Below are 20,823 nucleotides of genomic sequence, written 5' to 3' on the forward strand. Positions count from 1 at the left end.
TACTGAGCCAACCCAAAGCTGCCCATTTTCACAGTACAATAAAGTAACTGGGCTCATGTTCCAAAAGGAAGTGTGTGCCATGAGAGGTCGGCCACGAGCCAGTTGTCTGCCAGTCGTGGCCCTGAGAGATTCTCTGGAATACATTGCTTCCTTTCCTCTGCTTGACCTCAAATGTGTGTGGCAAAATCTTGAAAATCCCACACCCAAGTCATCACTTAGCATAACAGATGCAAGGCTTATCGCAGAGCTAGTAGCTCAAATGTTCCCAGCTGCCCCAAAGGAAAATCTTACCCCCCCTTGTCAAATAGAAACTAAAATCTGACAACTAGAATTTGACACTGTAACTCACTCTGTGGTGCAGGAGAGACAAACATGATTTTATTGGCATTGTTATCAAACCACTTTCTTTTAAATTGGTAGCAACAGAGTTTTTGGGCTCTTGGGGGAAGCTGAAAATATAATCAGATGTGCAGCTCTTGAGACAAACTTTGATTTGGGGGGGTCACAATGAATGTAAAGGCCATGTATTAACTGTCCTATTTGCTCTTTTTTGGTCTCCACCAACACCTCTGGGAAATACCTGGTCACTTCAACTTCTCACTAACTGTGGCTGTAAGTGGACGGTGGGTTCATAAAAGGCTTTTGCACTGAAAGAAAAACAAAGCTAGGAGGGCAACGAGAGTGTACCAAAGCAGTTAAGACAAACGGTGGCCATTGTTACAACTACAAACGCATTGATGTTAGTCACTTTACGCTGATGAGATAAGATAAGAGATGAGAAGAATGCTTGGCTAAAAAGACCTTCAGCAGTAGTTGTTGTGTAGCTGAAGAAGTTTATCTTGACTCTGGTGGCCTCTCTGTCCCATCTATAAACACCGTAAATCACGGAAGTGAGACAGAGGAATTCTCTGCGAGGTCCAGCTGTGAATCCACGATCTGATAGGATCACTCCCTTGTTCGCTCAACTTACCTTCCCCAACACGTCATCATGGCAACAGTTGGCCCAATTCTCAGAGCAATCTGTTTACATGCTTGGGCAATGACCAAACAGGCAAAGTATAACTCTGAAATCTACCCCCAGCGCTCCAGTCTTTTTTTTTTTCTTACAGAGGAAAGAGTGAAGTGAGTGAATAGACTTGAAAGGAAGCCATGTCTTACCTTCAGAGTGTACTTGCGTAAGTCCCAGGTAACAAGTACAATATAAAACGGTACAGAGCAATAGGGCTCTCCTGGGGGAAGAGAAGAAAGGAGGTTAGGAACAGGATTACTGACGGTTCACTCTTTAAATTATTTGGTATCATTTTCTAATAAGGTACGCTTTATAAAACTCTTTGCCTCACTAGGACATTGTGTCGCCAGGTTGTTAAATGTTGTTCGTGGGTTTCTCACGTGATAACAACCCATGAATAGAAAAATAAACCATTAATTGCTCTCATTATCAAGCCCGCGGCTGCAAAAGTGGTTGTTCCTAAATGAACTTTTACACAGGTGGTCAAAGGCATTGGTCACAACCTGGCAACGCAAAAGAAGAAGTTTTTATGAATGCGTGTAACAGATGATTCAAGTTTTGTAAGAATTTATTATGTTTAAAAAAAAACAAAACAAAAACAACAACAACATTATCTTAATAAGAAACTGCCTTGTAATTTGAAGAACTTGCATTTTACTGTGGAACATCTTAAACTATGCTTAAACGATGACAGAGCCGCTGTGATTAGGATATCTACGGCATGTGTCTCAGCGCACCACAAAGACATGACACAGACTGAGATAAAAAAAACAAAGCTGATGTTTGTAGCATTATAAAAGGCCAGAAATATCATCTGTAGTCATTGTTTTCACATCACATCAAAATACAGATGCAAGCAAAACCATATGTTTTGCAATTGAGCCACTGATATGGGAATAACAAATGGGAGTTGGACTCTGCAAAAGCGCTTACAACTCAGAGGACCTCTCTCCAATACACACACACACACACACACACACACACACACACACATAGCTTTAAGTGGTGGTTTGCAGGGCAGAAATAGTAGAGTAGACTGATCCAGCAACCAACATTCCCAAAACCGATATATATGTACATACACACACACATGCACTCACAAAGCAAAAAAAAAAAAAAAAACTAATAATAATGAAATGGTCTCTCTCAACACCCTCACCACATCCAGGTGTGCAGTAAAATCTGAAGGAGACTGATTGGCAAGTGGACTGAGAGCTCAGTGGGGGACCGAGATCTGGTGACAGGCAGGGGAGCCACTGTTTACCGCTGGAGGTCATCCACACACACATGGTCGCACACAAGTTGGGGGAGGAAATGTGTATTGCAGCTGTGGTTGGAGGGCCACAGAGAAAGCAGGCAGACACAGACACCGGCACAGGCCAAGAGCTGCATATACATGAATGTGGGAAAGATAGTAAGTATCGTGTTAACATATTTACCGGCAGTGACCCGGCGAGAAAAAAAAAATTGAACTCCATGAAGAGCTTGTCTCCTTCTTTTTAGGAATATCACTTCAGACAGCCTCCACATATAATCAGAGTGTGTGTACACATCTAATATTATGCATGTGTGACGGCGTGCTTAAGGGCATGTTCATGGCGCCTACATCTCCTCTCCTAGCAGCTAACAAAGGTTCATCGCAATCAGCCCCATACACAGCTGGCTGTGCTTACCCAGGCTGTGTGTGTGTGTGTGTGTGTGCATGTGTGTGTCTGTGAGTGAGTCAGTGAGTGAGTGAACCTCCCAGACGTCCAGCTGGTTACGGCCTCAGTCCGTTTCTTATCAGCTGTGGAGAGATCCGCTTTGTGAAAATGAGTCATGAATGCTGAATTTTTTTATTTTTTTATTTTTTTTAGTTTTTTTCTCATTCCACCCCTCCGGCTGTTTACATCTGTGGAAACTGGAGCAAGTTTTCTGGGTAACTGGTGCTGTTTTCGTTGGCTTTTCACATTCAAAGTTTCTCTGGAGCTTGTTTAGATTTTCATTAGGGTGCTTTTGAAGTGGATGTGACAGGTTAGGGTTTCTGCTGAAGGTGGTTGTGCGCAAACTGCAGCGGACATTTAAATCAACGGGGCTGACATCTGTCTGGTGTGTGGTTTTCATGCTGCAACAGCGAGCTATGACGGGACTCCCTGAGGGGATTCTGGCTGAGTGGACAAAATACAGGCTCGATGAATAATACCCCCCTCTTAAGTCATACATTAAACCAGACAGTCCAACCTACATAATGTGCTGTGAGCCACTGCACTCGCATTTCTAAGGTGGGAGGGGGAAGAATACAGCCCTGTGTCACTGATAGCATCTTTCTCCTGCTGATCTTAACTGTGATTGGCACAAACATTTACTTTGACATCAGAAAGCCAAGTCATTTCATGGATCAAAAAAGATGAACAGGTGACAGATGACAGAGGGAGAGTATGTGTTTACGTAATCTACAATATCTCCAAAACATCCCTAAGTGGCAAATAAATTCATAAGTGGATTTCCTGATGACTCACTCTCTGATCTGCAGCAGTGCAGACTTTGAAGTGCTTGTGATTCTCCAAGCATATTGTCTTTTTCTGATGTTCACCCCGTGCACCAAGACCGTCTTTATCTCTCAATGAGGCAGCATTAGCCGTGTCTAAACTCTGATTCTAACCTCTCGACCCCCGGCCACCCCCGCGTCCACACACACACTCAAACACAACTCTGTCTGCAGGCCAGCGACCAGTCAAAGGTTGAGAAAAAGCCACTGAGAAGCCAGTATGGTTTCTTTTCACAAGCTTGGACAACTCAATGAGTCCCTGGAAGGATTTCCCAAAGGTGATCCTGAGCCCCCCTGAGAGGACACACACAAACACACACACACACACACACACACTAAGTGGAAAATTCCTTTGGATGAGCTGACACTGGAACTGACGAGGAGGAGAGTGTAACTGGAATGTCTTCAGACCAGTGGTATATTTGTACCTCTGTTATCTGTTTCCTGACTGTTTTCCTTGTGACGCTTATCAAATATGTTGGCTGCATCCGCCTTCTTCCAATATTTTTTCTGTGTTTGAGATCAGATGAGAGGTGTGAAACTGCATGTGACCCACTGTGACACAACGCTTGACTGAATAATACAAGTTACTGTAAGAGCGAGTCGCTGAGAGAGTCTGGTCGGCTGCATGTTACATTAAAAAAATGTTTTTTAAATCTCTCTGTAGTCGTTCTGCAGCGCAAAAATAAATGTGTCTGAATCTATCAGCACATTGTTCGAAAATAGCTGCATGCAAAGAGCCAGGCACTGGACACAAAGAGCGACACCATGTGGACATGTGTTGAATGATGCTGGCACCTAACAGGTAGACCATCTTTGCTCCATCTCAGTCCATGCACATTGTAAATGAGTCGTGCAGCTGAGCCTGGGCTACATTTGCGAAGATATAAACTGTTGTTTCTGCAGAACATCCAGGTTGGTGTGACGAGCTGATACCATTTAGCCAACGTGTTTTGGTGAAACATTAGGGACAGTGGGTCAAAAGTCTGAACTTTCCAACTCCAAAGATGACTGGATCCCCACAAACTCTGTCACTATATGAACTGTTGCCTAAACCAGATGTTCACTGCGCAGTAAAGCTACACATGAGTCAATGGCAAGACTGATGTGCAAATGTATTAAAGAATGAATGACCTGTCTACCTCGGTTGTGCAACAGCTGGCTACTGCACGCTGTAGCAGACTCCAGACTACGGTCCACATATAACAACGCACCAATGAATTAATTCACTGCGTGTGGAAATGGAAGCTGTAAACACTTGCACACATCTGCAGCTTTCTGTCACAGAGGAGTGGAGAGTAGTCATCTGCATTTTTTCTCCAAAAAATAAAAATAAAAAATGAATGAGTGAGTGTTTTCAGGAATAAGTTGATGATATCATAATCTCAGGAATATGGCTAATTCTGTGTTCTCTGTAAACCTGATCATCTCAACCTCCCAGCTTCAATGTGACTGTGGACAAAATGGAGCGCATCCCAACAAAATCAGCAGCTCAAGTGAATTCTGATGTTCTCATGAAACTTCATAGGTCTGAACAATCAAGCTGCTTTGCTTGTTCCATAAGATGAGTCACGTCAGTAAACACTAATCAGCAAAGTCTCTGTGAGCACCAGTTCACCAGAGAAAATCAGATGAACTTTACGTCTTTGAGCAATCACAGTCTGTCTCACACACAGAAAAAACAAGACAGGAGGAAATGTTTTACACAAATGAAGCTGGTGATTATGTTTGGGACTTTTTTTTTTTTTGTTCATTTTAATGAAATGACTAATTAAAAGCACAGAGGGGGGATATAAGAAATTCAATCAAAGATGTACATGAGCAAGTGTTATTTCTTAAAACTTAAAAAAAATATATATATATATATGATAGCTGTCACACAAACCACACGTAGAAAAGCTAATAGCCCCCAGTGGACCCCAGTCCTGAAGCACAGGTAGGCACACGGAGCTTTTTACCGACCACACTCCATCATCACTGAACCAGCACACACACGGACACACAAAACAAACACAAACAAATGTCACTTACTTTGTGTCTAGATGAGAGGTTCTGCAATCTCTCCTTCGGGTGCCTAAATTCATTTGTATTCATTTGTCCTGGCAGTCAAAGACCTGATCCGGTAATCACAGCGTGACTCCTTTGGAAGGGGGGCAAAAGACACCGGCCGCCGTTTTACGCATTTGACAAGCTTGAGGTGAACTTCCAGAGGAAAAAACTCATGTTGGTCTGCCTGTCAAGCCCGACATAAATTCCTCCTGGCAGGCTGGTTTGACAGAGAGTTTTCCTGTGCGGTAGTCTGTCGATATTCCCCTGTGTTTCATTCATTTATGCCGATCCGGATCGAGGGCCGCGCAGCCGGAGAGAAAGCTGGGTTCTTTTTGGGATGGGGGGTTTCACGGAGTCAGGAGCGCAGGACTCATCCCTTTCCTTTTTAAATAGGCTTTCTGCGGGTAAAGCGGTGGCAAAACGCACCGCACAAGCCAGGTGTCAAGTTACAAAACCCAGCGGTTGTATCGAGCAACTACACGCCTTCTCCGGGGGGGTGGCCACAAGGACCCTGCCCAGAGGCCCCTGCGTCGGTGAAACCGAATGAATGAACCCCGGTGACACCGGTGGAGCAGCCGCCTGCAGCTCCCTCATAGAGCCCCACCTTCATTTATGTATATATTAGATCCCAATCTGGAGAATGGGCTGACTGCAAATTACACCTTTTGGATTTACTCACAGGAAATGGACTGTGTAACCATTTACCAGGAATAAAAAGAGTAAAGTTGTTTCTCGTTAAAGGGAAAAACAGGAGAGAGGTTTGGGGAAATGTGTGAGTAACCCGCTGGAAGGACTGCACGTGAATATGAATGTGACACACAAAGTCACGCTGTGCACAACAACAGCAACGAAAAGATTTGGCTTCTTCTAACAGATGTTTTGCGACATTGCGCTCAGTGTTTGCTTTATTGTCTTGCAGATGTGTGAATGGAGACATGGGGGGGGGGAGAAGCACCTGGAGCTCCCATTACCTGAAGTGGGGCCACGGCCTGGGGAAGGATGAGACCACAGGAGCCCGTAATTACCACCTGACATCTGTTTGAGATGTTTCACGAACGTGTTTGTTTAACAGGGTGATATGGTATTTTCTGCTCCTTTCATAATACTTTGAGAGCTACCGTAGGAGGTAGTTTACCCAAAGACCATGTCATCAGTAGAAAGTGCTCCCAAAGGGCATGGTGTGACAGAAATCCACCCCAACGGGGGCCGCTGATTCTGCAGGGAGAAGCATTTAGTCACTGTGAGCGCGTTCCACTCAACATTCACCCTCACAGACCAGAATCTGAAAACCTGGGATATTAAAGCTAAAATCGTCCACATGGTGAGCCAGAAAAATATTTATTTGTTCATTTTGTTTGTTTGTTTTTAATTTTCTGCAAATCCTTAAAGGGACAGAGCAAATGAATGAACAGCACTGACGCCTCCAAACATCAGCGAAGTGAACTGACCCTGAGGCTTTCTGAGAAATATACACCTGCCTGGGCCTTAGCCAGGCACCTCTTAGGTAATTCCCTAAAGAGGGAATGATAATAATCTCTGGCAATCTTATTTTGATTCTAATTAAATCAATTTGAAGTGAATCATTGGATTTTTTTGTTTTTCTAAAGTAGGAGACTCTTATCACCGAAACTTAATGAATGAATGAATGAATGAATGAACGTAGCCAGAAAACGGCCTGCTCAGATGAATGCTGCGCACAGAATGGTCACAAACAGCTAGCGGAGGAGGCTGCAGGGTAAAGATACTTGTGACTCTTTGAGCTGACTCACCTGAGACCCTGAGCACTGAAAGGTGGCCTTGAATGACAGCCTATTAGGGTGGGGCTCGTTGCATGTGTCGGCTGTGTTTCAGCCCAAGGCTGTTGGTCAGCCAGCCCCAGGGGTGGGTGCTAATGGTTGCAAGTCATTAACATCCTCTTTACAGTCCCCTTCACACACTTTGTGCCGTGTGTGTCAGCGCTGGGTGCCACCCGACCCTCCCATGTACTTCCAATGAGCCACAGCGACTCTGCCCCCATCTTCCAAATTACAAACTCCGCGCTAGCTAGCGCGCTCACTGCCACCCCTTAAAAGCTGCTTAATTATGGTCATTGGCACCACGTCTGAAAGCTCCCTTTACCCCCCCACGCTCCAGAAATAGGCCCTGCTGAAGCGTACAGGCAAGCCAGATCAAACGCTCCCCATAGGGAAGGGGTCATTACTGGTACTCAGGGCGGACACAGCCCAATGGGTGCCGGGCCACGCCTTGAGCCCAAATTGCAGCCTGGGCCTAGTAAGGACACAAGACTGTTCTTTGATGCACAGCAAAAGTAATAGCAACACAGGCTGTTTGCATATCAATGTTTACAGTGAGCTGTGTACTGTACATACACATAAACAACCAATACAGTGTTCGAGAGACTGAAATAAAAGAAAAAAATATATTGGGCTCAGGGCTCAGTTTGGTGTTCACACATTTCTCATGGTTTATATTTACCCGGATGTCCGTGCTGCTTTACATACTTCTACAGGCATGTTTGGAGTTTTGTTTTTTTTTTTGTTTTTTTCAGGTGAAAAAGATGAAATGAAACTGATTCGGAAAACTATTCAAAAGTTTCTGTGACTTTATAACCTGTGCAATGTTAATGGTTAAAAACACAGCAGAAAGGTTGTGAATCGACTAAACTAAGACAGCGATGTTTTCAGAGCACGTATGACATAAAACAACCTCGTGTCACTCAACAAATAAATAGGTTGTAAAGACAGTCACCTCTGTGTAGGTGTGTTTTCATGCCGGGCAGTGGCAGAGGTTACGGAGGTGGTGGCGGTGAACCAGACAGTGCTGTCTCTCTCAGCTCCACTGCACACAAGAAGGCTGTTCATACAAGGAATGTGTGTGTGAGACAGAGGGAGTGTGTGAGCGCACATGATCATGTGTGTGTGTGTGGAGGGTTTTTCCTTTACAGGTGGTTCTGTCCACTTGTTAGTGTTCCTGGTCCCGTCTCCTTCCTGTGTAAAGGGATGTGTTTGGTGATGAGCAGGGAGGCGGAAAGTGGTCAAATTAGCTCCTGTCTGCTGCGACGGTCTCATTTCGCTGCCTTTATTTTGTCTTTTGCAGTTGATCACTCCCTCCTCTGTCTTCTTCCCTTTATCTGTTAAACCTTCTTCACTACTCCTCGTTCCCATTCGCTTCTCTTTGTCTGTCTTACTCCGCGCTGTGCCGTCCCTTCACCACAAGCATTTCCAGTGCTGGCTCACCAGAGCAGACGGCCACCCTTAAAGCACTGCCACAACCATAATGAGCATGTTGAGCTCTCATAATATCGCCAGAATAACCTGCCGGGGGTAGGCTAGCTCTTTTGGGGGCACACTCAGAGTGTCGACAGCACACACAGACAAATGTGGAGTTGAGTTTTTAGAGCAATCTCTGCAGTGTTTGCTGTTTGCGTACTGTATTTTTGTGTTCAAGGTTGGCAGTAAGGTGTGAAAATGATGCACATTTACCGTAATGGTAACCCGGTGGTTTTCACACTGCGCTCTCTGTTTAGGGACTGCACAAAAATTATTAGGAGCTCACAAAACAGGAAGGGTTATGCACTGTAATATAAAGTGACAGGGCCAATTTGTCAAACAGGAATCATCATTTTTTATACAGTTGCCTTTTTTTTATTACTGATTCCACTTATAATGTATAATTAGGTGACAGTTATTATTACATTAAAATGTGCAGGTTTTAAATTAGTAAAAAACATCTTTAAAGATACAAGAAAAGTTGTTGTTTCTGGCCACTAGAGGGTGACAGAAATATTATATGTACATATCAGCGCCTTTCAATAGTTTCCTCAAACTCCCGGGGGACATCTGGCTCTTTAATGCTTTATTCACCATGTACTCTCTAACTTAAATTGTCACTGTGAAACAGATTGAGAGCTGAACTGCTAAACAAGTTCACTAAAAAGCTGCATAGTAAGTTAAGCTAGGATTTTCTTTCACGTCTCTTTCAGATTGTCGCATCATTTTCCTTTGGTCATTTTATACATATATGCTATAGATAAAAACAACAACAGACCAACAACTGTCATAAAAATATTCATTATAATTATATAGTATTATATTGCTTAGGAAAATTATGTTGAAGATGTTTTTTCTTTTTTATAGATGATAAATCCGTCATGCTGGTTTTTGATATGTTTCAACAAAGAAAATTTAGTTTGTGACTAAATCGTATTGTGTTTAAAAAGAAAATTTTTTAGTATACATTTTGGACAATTTTTCTGCCAACAGGGACATCATATCATATCATCACCCAACTTTTCTCAGCTCCTCTTTCCACTGTTCTACTTTCTCCACAGTCCCTCACACTTTAGTTTCAGCAAACGATGGACTTGATAAATGTACACAAATGGCAGGCAATGCTCTTTAGCCTGCCAAAAACATATCTTGCAATATTTACAAGTACAGTAGAAGGATCTGCAGCATAATGTTTGCCTCTTTTGATTCCTGGCACTTTTTATGGCAGCCAGGGAGTATTGACACAGGACCAAGTTGGCACCACCAGAAAGGAGAAACACGCTAGGAAGTTAGTCCACACCTGTGTGAGGATACACATAGAAGATGTACTGTATATAGTGTAAGTGTGTGCGCAGGTATGCGGGGACTTGAGTGTGTATGTGAGAGAGAAAGTGGCTGGACCTGGTGCTGTGAAATTCCACCGTACAAGCTCCTCCCTCCATAAACAGTGGCCTCATGTACAGTAGGAGCAAACCTTACTTTAAATTCCAGGCAGGTTCTTATTCAATTCACAGCATAATGAAATCCCACCTCAGCGTGCAATTCATCTCCTGATTAAATCCAACTTCAATTTCCGATTCAGTACTTATCATCTGTCAAACAGAGCCATAATTCATTCTTATTCTGGACACAAGGCTCCGTATTGAATTTGGATTGGGCCACCAGAGACCAGGCTAGCCTAAGTGGAAACAGCAAAGCCTAGTGAAACCTGCTCCCTCTGGCATAAAATCAGTGTCCAGATTCCACTGATGCCTTCTGTAAAAGGACCTCATTATGCTCTCAGAATATGGAGTAGACAAATATTTGGCTTGGTCATTATGATGCTGTATCCACTCCCCCAATGGAACCAGGTCCGACACCAGGCTCAGTGTTTCTGCATCCAAAAGATGGCTCACCCTACCCCCCATCAGCGTCTCTCTGTCTCCTTCCTCACGCGAGCCAAATGGTAAGAATGGAAACTTTAATTCCACCAGACAATATTATGGAAACATTTAGAGGAAAGAAACAGAGACTGCAACAGGGATTTAGAAAATGTCAGGAGAAGAATATTTATGTGTTTGTTAATCAAAGAAGACGGGCGTAGATCATTTTGTGGTTTCCAAGAAGAGTTCCAGCTCCAGCTTTTAAAATGCTTCACAACTCGTCCGTTACCGTCGTTCTGACATAATTCAAAAGTGAAACGGAAGCTCCCAGCTCCTGCTCCACTGCTTCCTTCTCCCACCATCACTCCCAAACACAAACACACACAAACGCACACATACAGTATATGTACAGTCATGCTTTACCAAGAGCGGACTGTTGGATTGTGTGGAAGTGTGCAAAGTGTGGAGTGAAGCAAAAAGAAATCCAAAATCTCTTAAAGAATTGTGAAGAGTAAGATTAACGTTCTATGAACACCATATTGTATGTAGGGCTAATTTTGCTAATGTAGCACCAGCACTTGAGTGGCCAAATTGTTCAGGTGAGCGAGTTTAGTCCTACAGATGCACAGTGAGGTGCAACAGGCAGTGTGAAGTCTATGTGTTGGTATGGTGAGTGTGGGAGATACAAACAGTGAGTTATGTAATAGAAAACTATAAGTGGTACAACATCATACTGCTGCGTGGAGACATGGAAGAGGACTATATATATATATATATATATATATATAGCATTGTGTAATAGTATAAGTGTAAAAGTATACAAATATACAGTATGTTCCTTCCTCAGCGTGTCTGTTTCTTTGGCCTGCACTGTGCCTCCCAAGCTTGGCCATTCAAACCAGTTTGATATCAATGTTTTCATCATCAAGAGAATAAGCAAGTAAACATTTTTTGTGGTCATTTATGTCTGACCGCAATGTGCACAAAAACCTTGTGTCTGCGTGTTTGTACATGTGTGAACGTCCACCTTTAACTGTCCTGTAAAGCAAAACTGTTCCAGGCTAGATGCTGTGCTGGGAATCACTTTCAGATGGTTCTGATAGTGGGATATTATCTGACTCCCTGTGGCCCCAGTGACTGCAGGAAATTGCAAAATTTTCTTATAGAGACGAGTCATGGGGCCATATGACCCCGTGTCCTGCCCATATCACTGAGCTACTTCCTCTTCCGGACAGTGACCCAAGCGATTGCCATTAGTATGGCCAAGGTGAACGTTTCTTCTTATTAAACAGACACTAAGACGGAGCCCGGGCTCCTTTCACAGCAGAGTGTGGCTTACTGTGTCTGTCATTGCCAGGAGCACTGGGCTTTTCATTATTGGCATCCCGAGCATATCTCAAAGATAAGGAGACAATACTTTTTCTTTTTTTGTTTTTTTTTCTGACCCTTCTGTTGAGAAAAATAAAATAGGTTTCCTCTTGGAAAACAAGCCCTTGGGTAAACCCCCATTTAATACATTTATCTTTATAAATCTGTCAGCTTGGCCTCCATTTATCCAAACCTCAGTAGGTAAGGAGAGAGACTGAACAGATTTAGGATCCATTCATCCAAATTAAAGCCTCAGCGGGCAGGCCTCATGACCTGCCCGCTGGGGGAGAGCTATCCCAGGTGGATGGAGGGGCATATTTGTGCAGATGTGCTTCAGGAGAACGTAGGCCAGGGCGCAGGCTGGAGAATGGCAGAGGCCTGTTAGTGCTGCCAGTCTTGACTCCCTTTGCCCCTTCTTTCCTGCTCTTTCATTCCTTCAGCTGGGTAGTCTTGCTATTTCTGTGACCCTACCTCTACCTCCTGTCCCTCATATGCTGTGGGACGAAGCCAAGTTTGGAGAGGAGAGAGGAAAAGCTTATCCTTTCTTTAAGTCCACCAATACTCTCTCTGCCGAAGCCCTCAGGGCTATATAATAAACATTTCATTTCCTCTGGCAAGCAATAGGAAGGCTTATATGATGTAAAAGAGCAGAAATAGCAGCTCAAAAATGCTTGTCATTTTGTGTTTCTCGGGCTCGGCTCATTCCTCTGGTCGAAGAACTGTATCGCTGAATGAAAAGCTTGCAGAGATAGAGCCACTTCACCTCAGAAATATGGCAGGTAATGCGGTATTTAATGTCATATCTTCTAAAATAAAATACCTTTCAAGGCAGTCAAGTGTGGGTGACACAGCTGAGAAAGTAAAAAGTTCGTAGCCCTTTGTGTCGTTTCTCTTGAGGTGTTTGTGTCATCACATCTCCTGAGCAGCCATTTTTGGTGACAATTCAAACAATTTGACATTTATCCTGAAAATTTGATTCATAAGAGTTTGGTTAATAGATGGGAGAGTGTTTTTTTTTTTTATTATTATTATTTCTGGACCTCTGCACAGAGCCAAGCCACAGTTCCCATAGCGGTGGGGATTAAGACCACACTGACTTTTGAATCTGTCCTTTGAAAAAAGAAAAAAAACTTTGAGCGCTTTGAAGTAGTTGGTGAGACAAACTGCGCCCTGTGCTTTTTCCCCATTCATCTTCCATCATCTTGACACCAAGATCCTCCCTCCATTTAGTTTAGAAAATATTAAGCGCCCCATCCCATAAATACTCCTCTAGTTGAATTTAATGACCCTAAATTGTAACTTTGGAGCATGTATGAAAATAAAAAGAAATCTTTCCCATAAAAATCAAAGCTTTGTGGATGGAAATGACTGACTCAAAAAAAAAAAAAAAGCAAAAAGTAGAACAAAGACAGCTTGTCAATGATCAGGATTTTTTCTTGCTTGCAGCTCTACATCAAATCGTCATTTTCAAATATTAATTCACGGTTTGCAGGTGGGTGGCACATAAGATGCAGCAAAGCGAGAGTCTCAAGGAAGTCCGGTAGTCCAAGATGTCAGTATGTGGTATGAAACGAAGTCTGACACCGAATGGAGCACGAACACAATGAGCGCCATGTGTGCACACATGTCAGCGTCATTCTGTCAATAATGTAAAGCCACCCTAATAAAGCAGATATGACAACTGCGGCTAGACTAACACAAGGACCCTTCTTTTCTCTTCTTGGCGCATGACTGCCTATTATTCCAACAGACTGTTACACCCAGCACACATGACCATTTCCTCCGTAGCCAAAATAAATGTAATGATAATACTTAGGCCCCTGGAATATTCCTGCAGTGTACTTAGGTATGAAAAGCAGACATCATCCATGCTGCTGTGAAACTATCACAAAGTACATGCGACGGCTGCAAGACAAGGTGACTGGAACGTTTCCATCAGGCTGCATGCTTATTTTCCTCAGGACAAATAAGCACCTATTGCTCTGCTCACACGTTAATTCTTACAGTTTCTAATCTGAGACCTGAACCTTCTCCCCGGCTTTGTTCTTCCCTTCTCACCATCTCATTTTTGAATTATGAAGCCTCCGTGTCACTGGGTTATGTCATCTTTTCAGCCACGCTAGCAGCGGGACTTGAAGGATTGCAGCATCACTGTTTGGTCAGTTGCTCCACCACTTTGGTTCAGACAGAAATATTTCAACTAGAACTGAATTTGGATTCCTGCAACATTTTTTTTTTTTTAGAAACATTCCTGGTCCCCACGGGAATAATCCTTTTCTAGTACCTGATGACATGGCACACAGTTTTACTCAGGATTTATCTTCTTAACTGCAGCACCAGCAGGTTGATAATTTCTTGAGGACACTGAGATTGAGTGCGCAGGCACCTTAGATATTCATGTTCTGCTCTACATGCAGTTGCACTGAGCTGTGGATTCTGTGGGACGACGAAGTGAATGAAAATAAAAAAGAGTTTGTCTTTTTCCTCTTTTCGTCCTGTCAATCCTAAAACGCGTTTTTATTTCTCTTTTGTCGTAAAACGAGAGAAGTATTTTCAAGTTACCAGTGGAATGCTGGCAGGCTTGTCCCTGTGAGGGCATATAAATGATAATGATACAGCAGAACCCAACCTTTAGGATGCAGACGCTCAGTGAAAATGGTGGGAGAATTGCTGGGTGGGGAACAGAGGCCCAGCAGGATGAGCCCACAAACACGTGTAAAAAAAAAAAAAAGGGTTATTTGATTAGAGGACAACAGAAAAGCTTAGTCAGTTCGGAGCACCATGATTGCATGCATTTTTAGAGGATGTTTTGCAACTTTTTGCGTTCCAGCAATGCCTACTCATCTAATTCCTGACAGCCAAATAGCTCAGAAGTCATTTTAACCATTTTCCAGCAAAATGATACCAAGACAAAGGCTGTTTGTATATGCCTGTAGTCATCAAATTAAATGTGTATAATTGTCCCTCTTGTAAAATGCCAGTTTTATGATTCAATAAGTGTAAGAATCTGGAAATAGTCATACTTTCTTTTTCTTCTCTTTTTTCTTTTTTCACCCAGCAAAACAGAGGCTAGCATAGTGAGCCGAGCATCATCTAAAGATTTTGGAAATTATTACAACACAGTATGAATAACTGCCTCACTCAGACAGAAATAAAAGAGCTTGTTCCATAACATCAGCATATTTTTATTGCACATTTCCACCATCTTGCCTCCCATTATCTTCATCGGGAGTTTCTGGTGGTTTCCACTTTCTCATCCAGCCGATGACACAGGTGGAGATGTATGCCGGGGCTCATAATGGCCAAGTCAGTCCGAATGAATCCATTATGATGTGCGCCAACACTGTTAGTCATCGGTTTGTTTGTTTGTGTTTTTTTAACAAAATTTTGGTCTCTTGTGGATTTTACTTCATTTTTAGGTTCTAAAAATTTCATATATTCCTGTTTGGCTTTTATTATCAGGAGTATTTCCACTCCCTAAGTAGGGGGATACTACAGATAAGATAAAGGTTTGTTGAGGGAACCTTTCGAGAAAATTCCCCATTTTAGCCCGAGGACTGTAACAATGGTTTAGCCACAGTTTTGCATGCTGTGGTCATGTTAAGGTCAGTTTGAAGTTGTACTTCATAAGGCATAAATTACTGTAGTGACAAATTTCTATTTCAAATAATCTCATTTATTGGAACGGAGGCTTTGTTGTGAGTCACACTTTTGGAGATGATGATGAAGATTTCCTCAACCTCAGACTTAACAGATAAATTTAAGTCCATAGGCAACTCCTCCTGTCTGGAAGAAATCTGAAAGTTTTAAAATCAATTCTTCAAATCGACACTTTTAGCCTTTAGTGAAATATCTTGGCAGCTTTTAGATGAACCCCTGTGGCATTTGTTGCAGAAAATCATGGTTTCTCAATGATGTATCTTAATGACTTTGCTGATCCTGACACTTTTCCTGAAGGCCAACCACAAGATTCAATATCGTAATTTGTTTGAAATATCGCCACAGCCGTTGTAAGGTTATCCATCAGATTCAGGTCAGACACTCATGATCCTCCTCAGGATAACTTGTAAATTTTCATTTAGCTTCCTTTGGCTATTCCCAGAGCCTAACCCTAACCCTTAAAGTCATGCATTTATTGTAACATGGTAATATTTTAGCTACACAGACTATGATCCCAGTGCTAAAAAAACGGTTATTGTTAAAAAGCCTCTCTCAATCCAGAAAATAAGAATACCTGCAAGTGCACTTTTTAACCGTCACCCTTCATCTAAATGTGACATAATCATAATCATAGTCTGCATCGTCTTTGTCAGCCTGCAACTGACAACTTTTAAAAAACGAATGAAAATAAAAGTGCTTGCCTTGTTAGCCATTTCTAAGCTTGTCTAACCTCTGGGGCATTTCAAGGCATGACATCACCTCCCACTGTGATCCTCTACAATGTCTACATTTAAACCGTGAATCTGTCTTTATGGAACAGCAAAGTCCACTCTAATGACAGACGTGGATCTCCTCCAAACAAACAGTCTCTTGGAGCTCTTGACTTGCTTTGTGTTGGATCTAGACTCCCACTGTACTAGGAACCATGTTAATCTGCGGCTCTGGCACATGTGACTGGCTATAGCTGGAGTGACTTATACTTACATTGAATACGGTCTCTATGTTTCTCTGTTATTTCTTTGGGAGGGACGGAGTCAGGAGAGAGAGAGAGAGAGGAGAGAAACAGGCCATTCCGATGCCATTTTCAGTGGCAGTCAGTGGACGCTGGCCCTCTTCGAACACAGGAGGCTGCGAAACGCTCCGAGCTCCTTGCGTGTTCGAATAAACACCCTCTCTTGGTCTGGGGCCCCTCCAAGGGTCAATACACTGTTACATCACAAAAGATGGATTCATGGTCAGTTGCTCCCAGGTCTAGAGGAGGAGGAGAAGGGCACAGTGCAACCTCTCTTGTGCTCCTTGTCACTTTTATGGGATCATCTTATATTGCCATCTCTCGTCCCTCTAATCTTTCATTTAAATCCTTTCATTTAATAGCTCTCCCTCCTTTCATTGAAGCTTATTTTATCAATGCTCTTTCACTCCTCCTTTCCTGCCCTTTCATTTTTAGCACAACACAAACTCTTTCACGCTTTCCCCTCTGGTTTAATTTTTCCTGGATCCAGGTAAATGAGGGCTCTGAGAGAGAGTGTGGTAAGAGTGGTTATTGGCTGACCGCACCACAACTTAAAATGCAGAAATACTTGTGTAGACATGGAAATGTAGGCGGGATATGGTGTATTATTATTATTTATTTATTATTTTTTGCTGACCAACAAATCAACAGCACTACAACCAGAGTCCTTAAATTTAGAAACTTGCATTGGATTTGAGTCGGCTGTGCAATTTTCACTCATGATAGCAGAGAGGGCAATACTGAAGCTTAGATTTTTGTGTTTTTGTGTAAATTCTGCAAAGAGCATATTTCTTTGTCGTTACAACACAAAGCTAAGACTGCAGATGATCATGTAACGCCTGAGAGTGATGGTGCCACAGAGGAACAATGCTACCTCTGGTGGTTAAATGTGCACAACGCACGCTCAGAGTCCAGCCAGTCAATTAATTCAAAGCTTGCATAACACACAACATAAGACAGAACACAGTGAAACATAAATATTACAAAGTGATTTCTGGAGAGAAAATCACCATTTATTTGAGCAGGATGCAGATAACCCCGAAAAAACTGAGGATAAAAAATAGGTTGTTTCCACAACAAGAAATAACTAAACAAATGCAATCCCATAATCCCCCTATACATGGAGAGGGCTTGTTACCGAAAGTCTAATAGTCATGAGACAGAGAGAAAATTAGTAGCTAGCTACAGTATACTATATTTTTCTTTCAGCATATACAATAATTAACTTTATATATACGTTCCCAAACCCAATGCTTAGCTGTCCCCAGCTGGGTATTTTTGGTGCCAGCAACCAGGCAGAGGCCACTGTCATTTCCCAACAAAGATTCAGTCTTTTGCAGCCTTGTCTCACATGAAGCCTTTTGGCTTCAACCACCACACTTGTCCCAGTAAACCAAACCTTAATGACAGGCTTGTCTAAAGCTGGAGTCTGTAAAAATGCTTCTGGGCACTTCTATTTGTCTACGTCCATTTCCTATATTTTTATGTTTGTGTGTGTTTGTGTGTGCTTTTTTTCATGCAAACATGACAAATACATACAAATGCATACATATTTAGTTTGGGTTATGGGAGTTAATGTTTTCCAGTCCAATTTAAAAAAAAAAAAAAGGCACTTGTACATTTGTCCTGCGCTGGCTCTGCTTCCAGCTACTGAAATAGAAGATAAGTGTGCAATTTATAAAATTTGATTTTGCTCCTTCCTTCTCTCTGAGGCAGGCAGGATGTGAGCTCAACTGAAGTCCCACTGGGGCCTTGTTTTTTTCTCAAGGTTTTCTCAAGGCCTATTTTCAATGGAGCCTTTCTACAAAACTCATTAATATCATAGTACAGTCACACCTATATTCGCTAGCTCAAATCCAAACAGGTCAGAAAGAGACAGATGGACTTTTGAGAATTCCCCATGTTTGCCTCCTACTAGAACAGCAGGCCTGTGTAGAGCCAGGGCTCGGCCTTATGAGGGGCGCTCACTAAGGCATCACTGAGACTCGTTTCACAGAAAAACATCCATCAAAAGGCTTCATTTAACTAGAGATGAAAGGTGAGCCTTTTAACTCCTTCCTCTACCCTAAGCCTGGCCTGTTGACTCTCTCATATGTTTATGTTCCGATGCGTAAGCATCGAAAGCACCTTCTGTATATGAGGCTCCTTCCGCCGCATGATTAGTGATAGTCTGCATGAAGTCCCCATATTCTCTACATGAGGAGAAAAAAAAAAACATGGCCCCTGGCGCCGGATCAAATGCGTGTTCTGTTCTGCACGGTGTGCTTCTCACTCGCGAACATGCATGTTTGCATGCGCTCACACGATGCAGCAAACACCAGTTTAGCTCCTGTCCACATGCAGAGGGGTTCAGTTCCTGGACAGATTTCCTAGACAGTGTTTGAACAGTATCATACCTGCAGGAAATTTGGTGTGACAGTAAAGTAAAACTAAATAGGACAAATCGCAAAGGCGAGAGTTGAAAAAACCCAGTGAAAGACTGGCTTTTATATCTGTATATATATGTGTGTGTGTGTGTGTGTGTGTGTGTAATGTTAACCTAACATAAAGCTGTGTTTACACCTGCAGTGCGATTAAGGAAATTCGATGACGAGCAGTTTCATCTCTATTTTCATGTGAGCATAATAATTTCATGTGTCTCCATCACATTGTTGATGGTAATTTAGGTGCACAAGGTGTCAATCTGCAGTGTATTATGAATCCAGACTTATCTATGAAGCTGCAGTCTTGAGGAATCACATAGCAGTGCTGCAGTAGAAGTGGGCTGCTGCCACGAATTTCCTCATTAAAAATATCATGTTATAGATCATTTACGTGTTTTTTCTCTGTTTCTTTTTTTTTGCTTGTTTTTCTCAGTGAAGATTACTTCAGCAGTGTAAAATCACAGCCTGTAAGCTAGAAGGATGCTTACAGCTGGAGATGACCGGAAACAGCACAATAACCAGCCGTCAGCAGGTTGACACATGTGACATGAAATGAAGGCTCTTTGAAACAAACACAGACAGAATCCAACATATTCACAAAACCGAGAACTTTATACTTAAAAGGGTGGAGTTCTCCCTGCTATTAAAGGACTATATTCAGTCAGCCTCAGGGTAAGGAGGAATGCGTGTGGGTGCGTCTGCTGCATCCTCACTGTATGTATAACATAAATTGAAGGATGCATCAAAGCTAAATATTGCACCCGCTGCAACAGAAAATGCAACAGACACCTCACAGCCTGTATATTAGCAAATATTTCAAAACCTGCAGTCCTTTCTGATGAGAAAAAGGATTACACTTAGAGCAGGCTGCCTTAAAAACTCACCCACATGTATGATAAGAGCTCATTTGATGATGAAAGATATTGTCGGGGTAATTTTCTCAGATTTTTAAATACCCTTTGGTCCCATCTCCGAACCACAGAAGTTAACTACCCTCCCTGAAGACAGGTTGTTGTGGATTAGAGCTAGATGAGTTGAGTGAAGTCCCTTTGACCAGACAACAGAGATGCACACTCTGCATTCTTAACATTGCAGTGGACCGGTGAGGAATGATCTTGTCCACGACATCAAACTGGGCCCTGAAGCATCACTAGATGAGAGAAAGAGCCACAGGAACCAGACTGTGTCCGCAGCGTCACCATCTCACCGATGCTTGTTAGCTCTTGTGTCCTGTCATTTATCCTTTTCACTTCTGAGACTGGTTCTGTAGATGGAGACAGGCAAAACACTTGGAGAAAAACAGCACTGGAAGTGAGGAGGCACCTCCCAGGATTAAAAGAAGAAAACACAGAGAAAATAAGCAGTCAAGCAAGATACAATAACCTTAAAAGCATTTCACTGGCACCTGATCAAACAAACAAAATCATTTTGGTACTTGAATAGATCCTCAAAGGCCAAGCACACCAAGTCAGAGCTATCATTACAGAATAGCAAGAGACAATGTCCATTTTAGCGCAGACAAGTTTTTTTTTTTTTCTCTAGCTTTTACATCAACCAACCAGCCATGGAAAGGTCCTTCAATTAGACAAAAAAATTTAAAGGAATCTCAATAAAAGAAAATTACAAACACAAGATAAACTTCTG

At 42.5% G+C, this 20,823-nt stretch overlaps 1 protein-coding gene across 1 annotated transcript in view; it reads right to left on the reverse strand.

Annotated features, from left to right (window-relative positions):
• col27a1a (collagen, type XXVII, alpha 1a) overlaps positions 1–5,981 on the reverse strand; it is a 62,814-nt gene extending 56,833 nt beyond the window's left edge. Inside the window, exons 1-2 of the mRNA XM_029515475.1 lie at positions 5,568–5,981; positions 1,159–1,229 (exon numbers count right to left, since the gene is read on the reverse strand). Coding sequence (XP_029371335.1) covers positions 1,159–1,229; positions 5,568–5,620 — 124 coding nt within the window. The 5' untranslated portion in view covers positions 5,621–5,981. The remainder of the gene's footprint in view (positions 1–1,158; positions 1,230–5,567) is intronic.
• Between the last annotated feature and the right edge of the window lie 14,842 nt (positions 5,982–20,823).

Source organism: Echeneis naucrates, chromosome 12 (assembly GCF_900963305.1).
Source record: "Echeneis naucrates chromosome 12, fEcheNa1.1, whole genome shotgun sequence".
Classification (NCBI taxonomy): Eukaryota; Metazoa; Chordata; class Actinopteri; order Carangiformes; family Echeneidae; genus Echeneis; species Echeneis naucrates.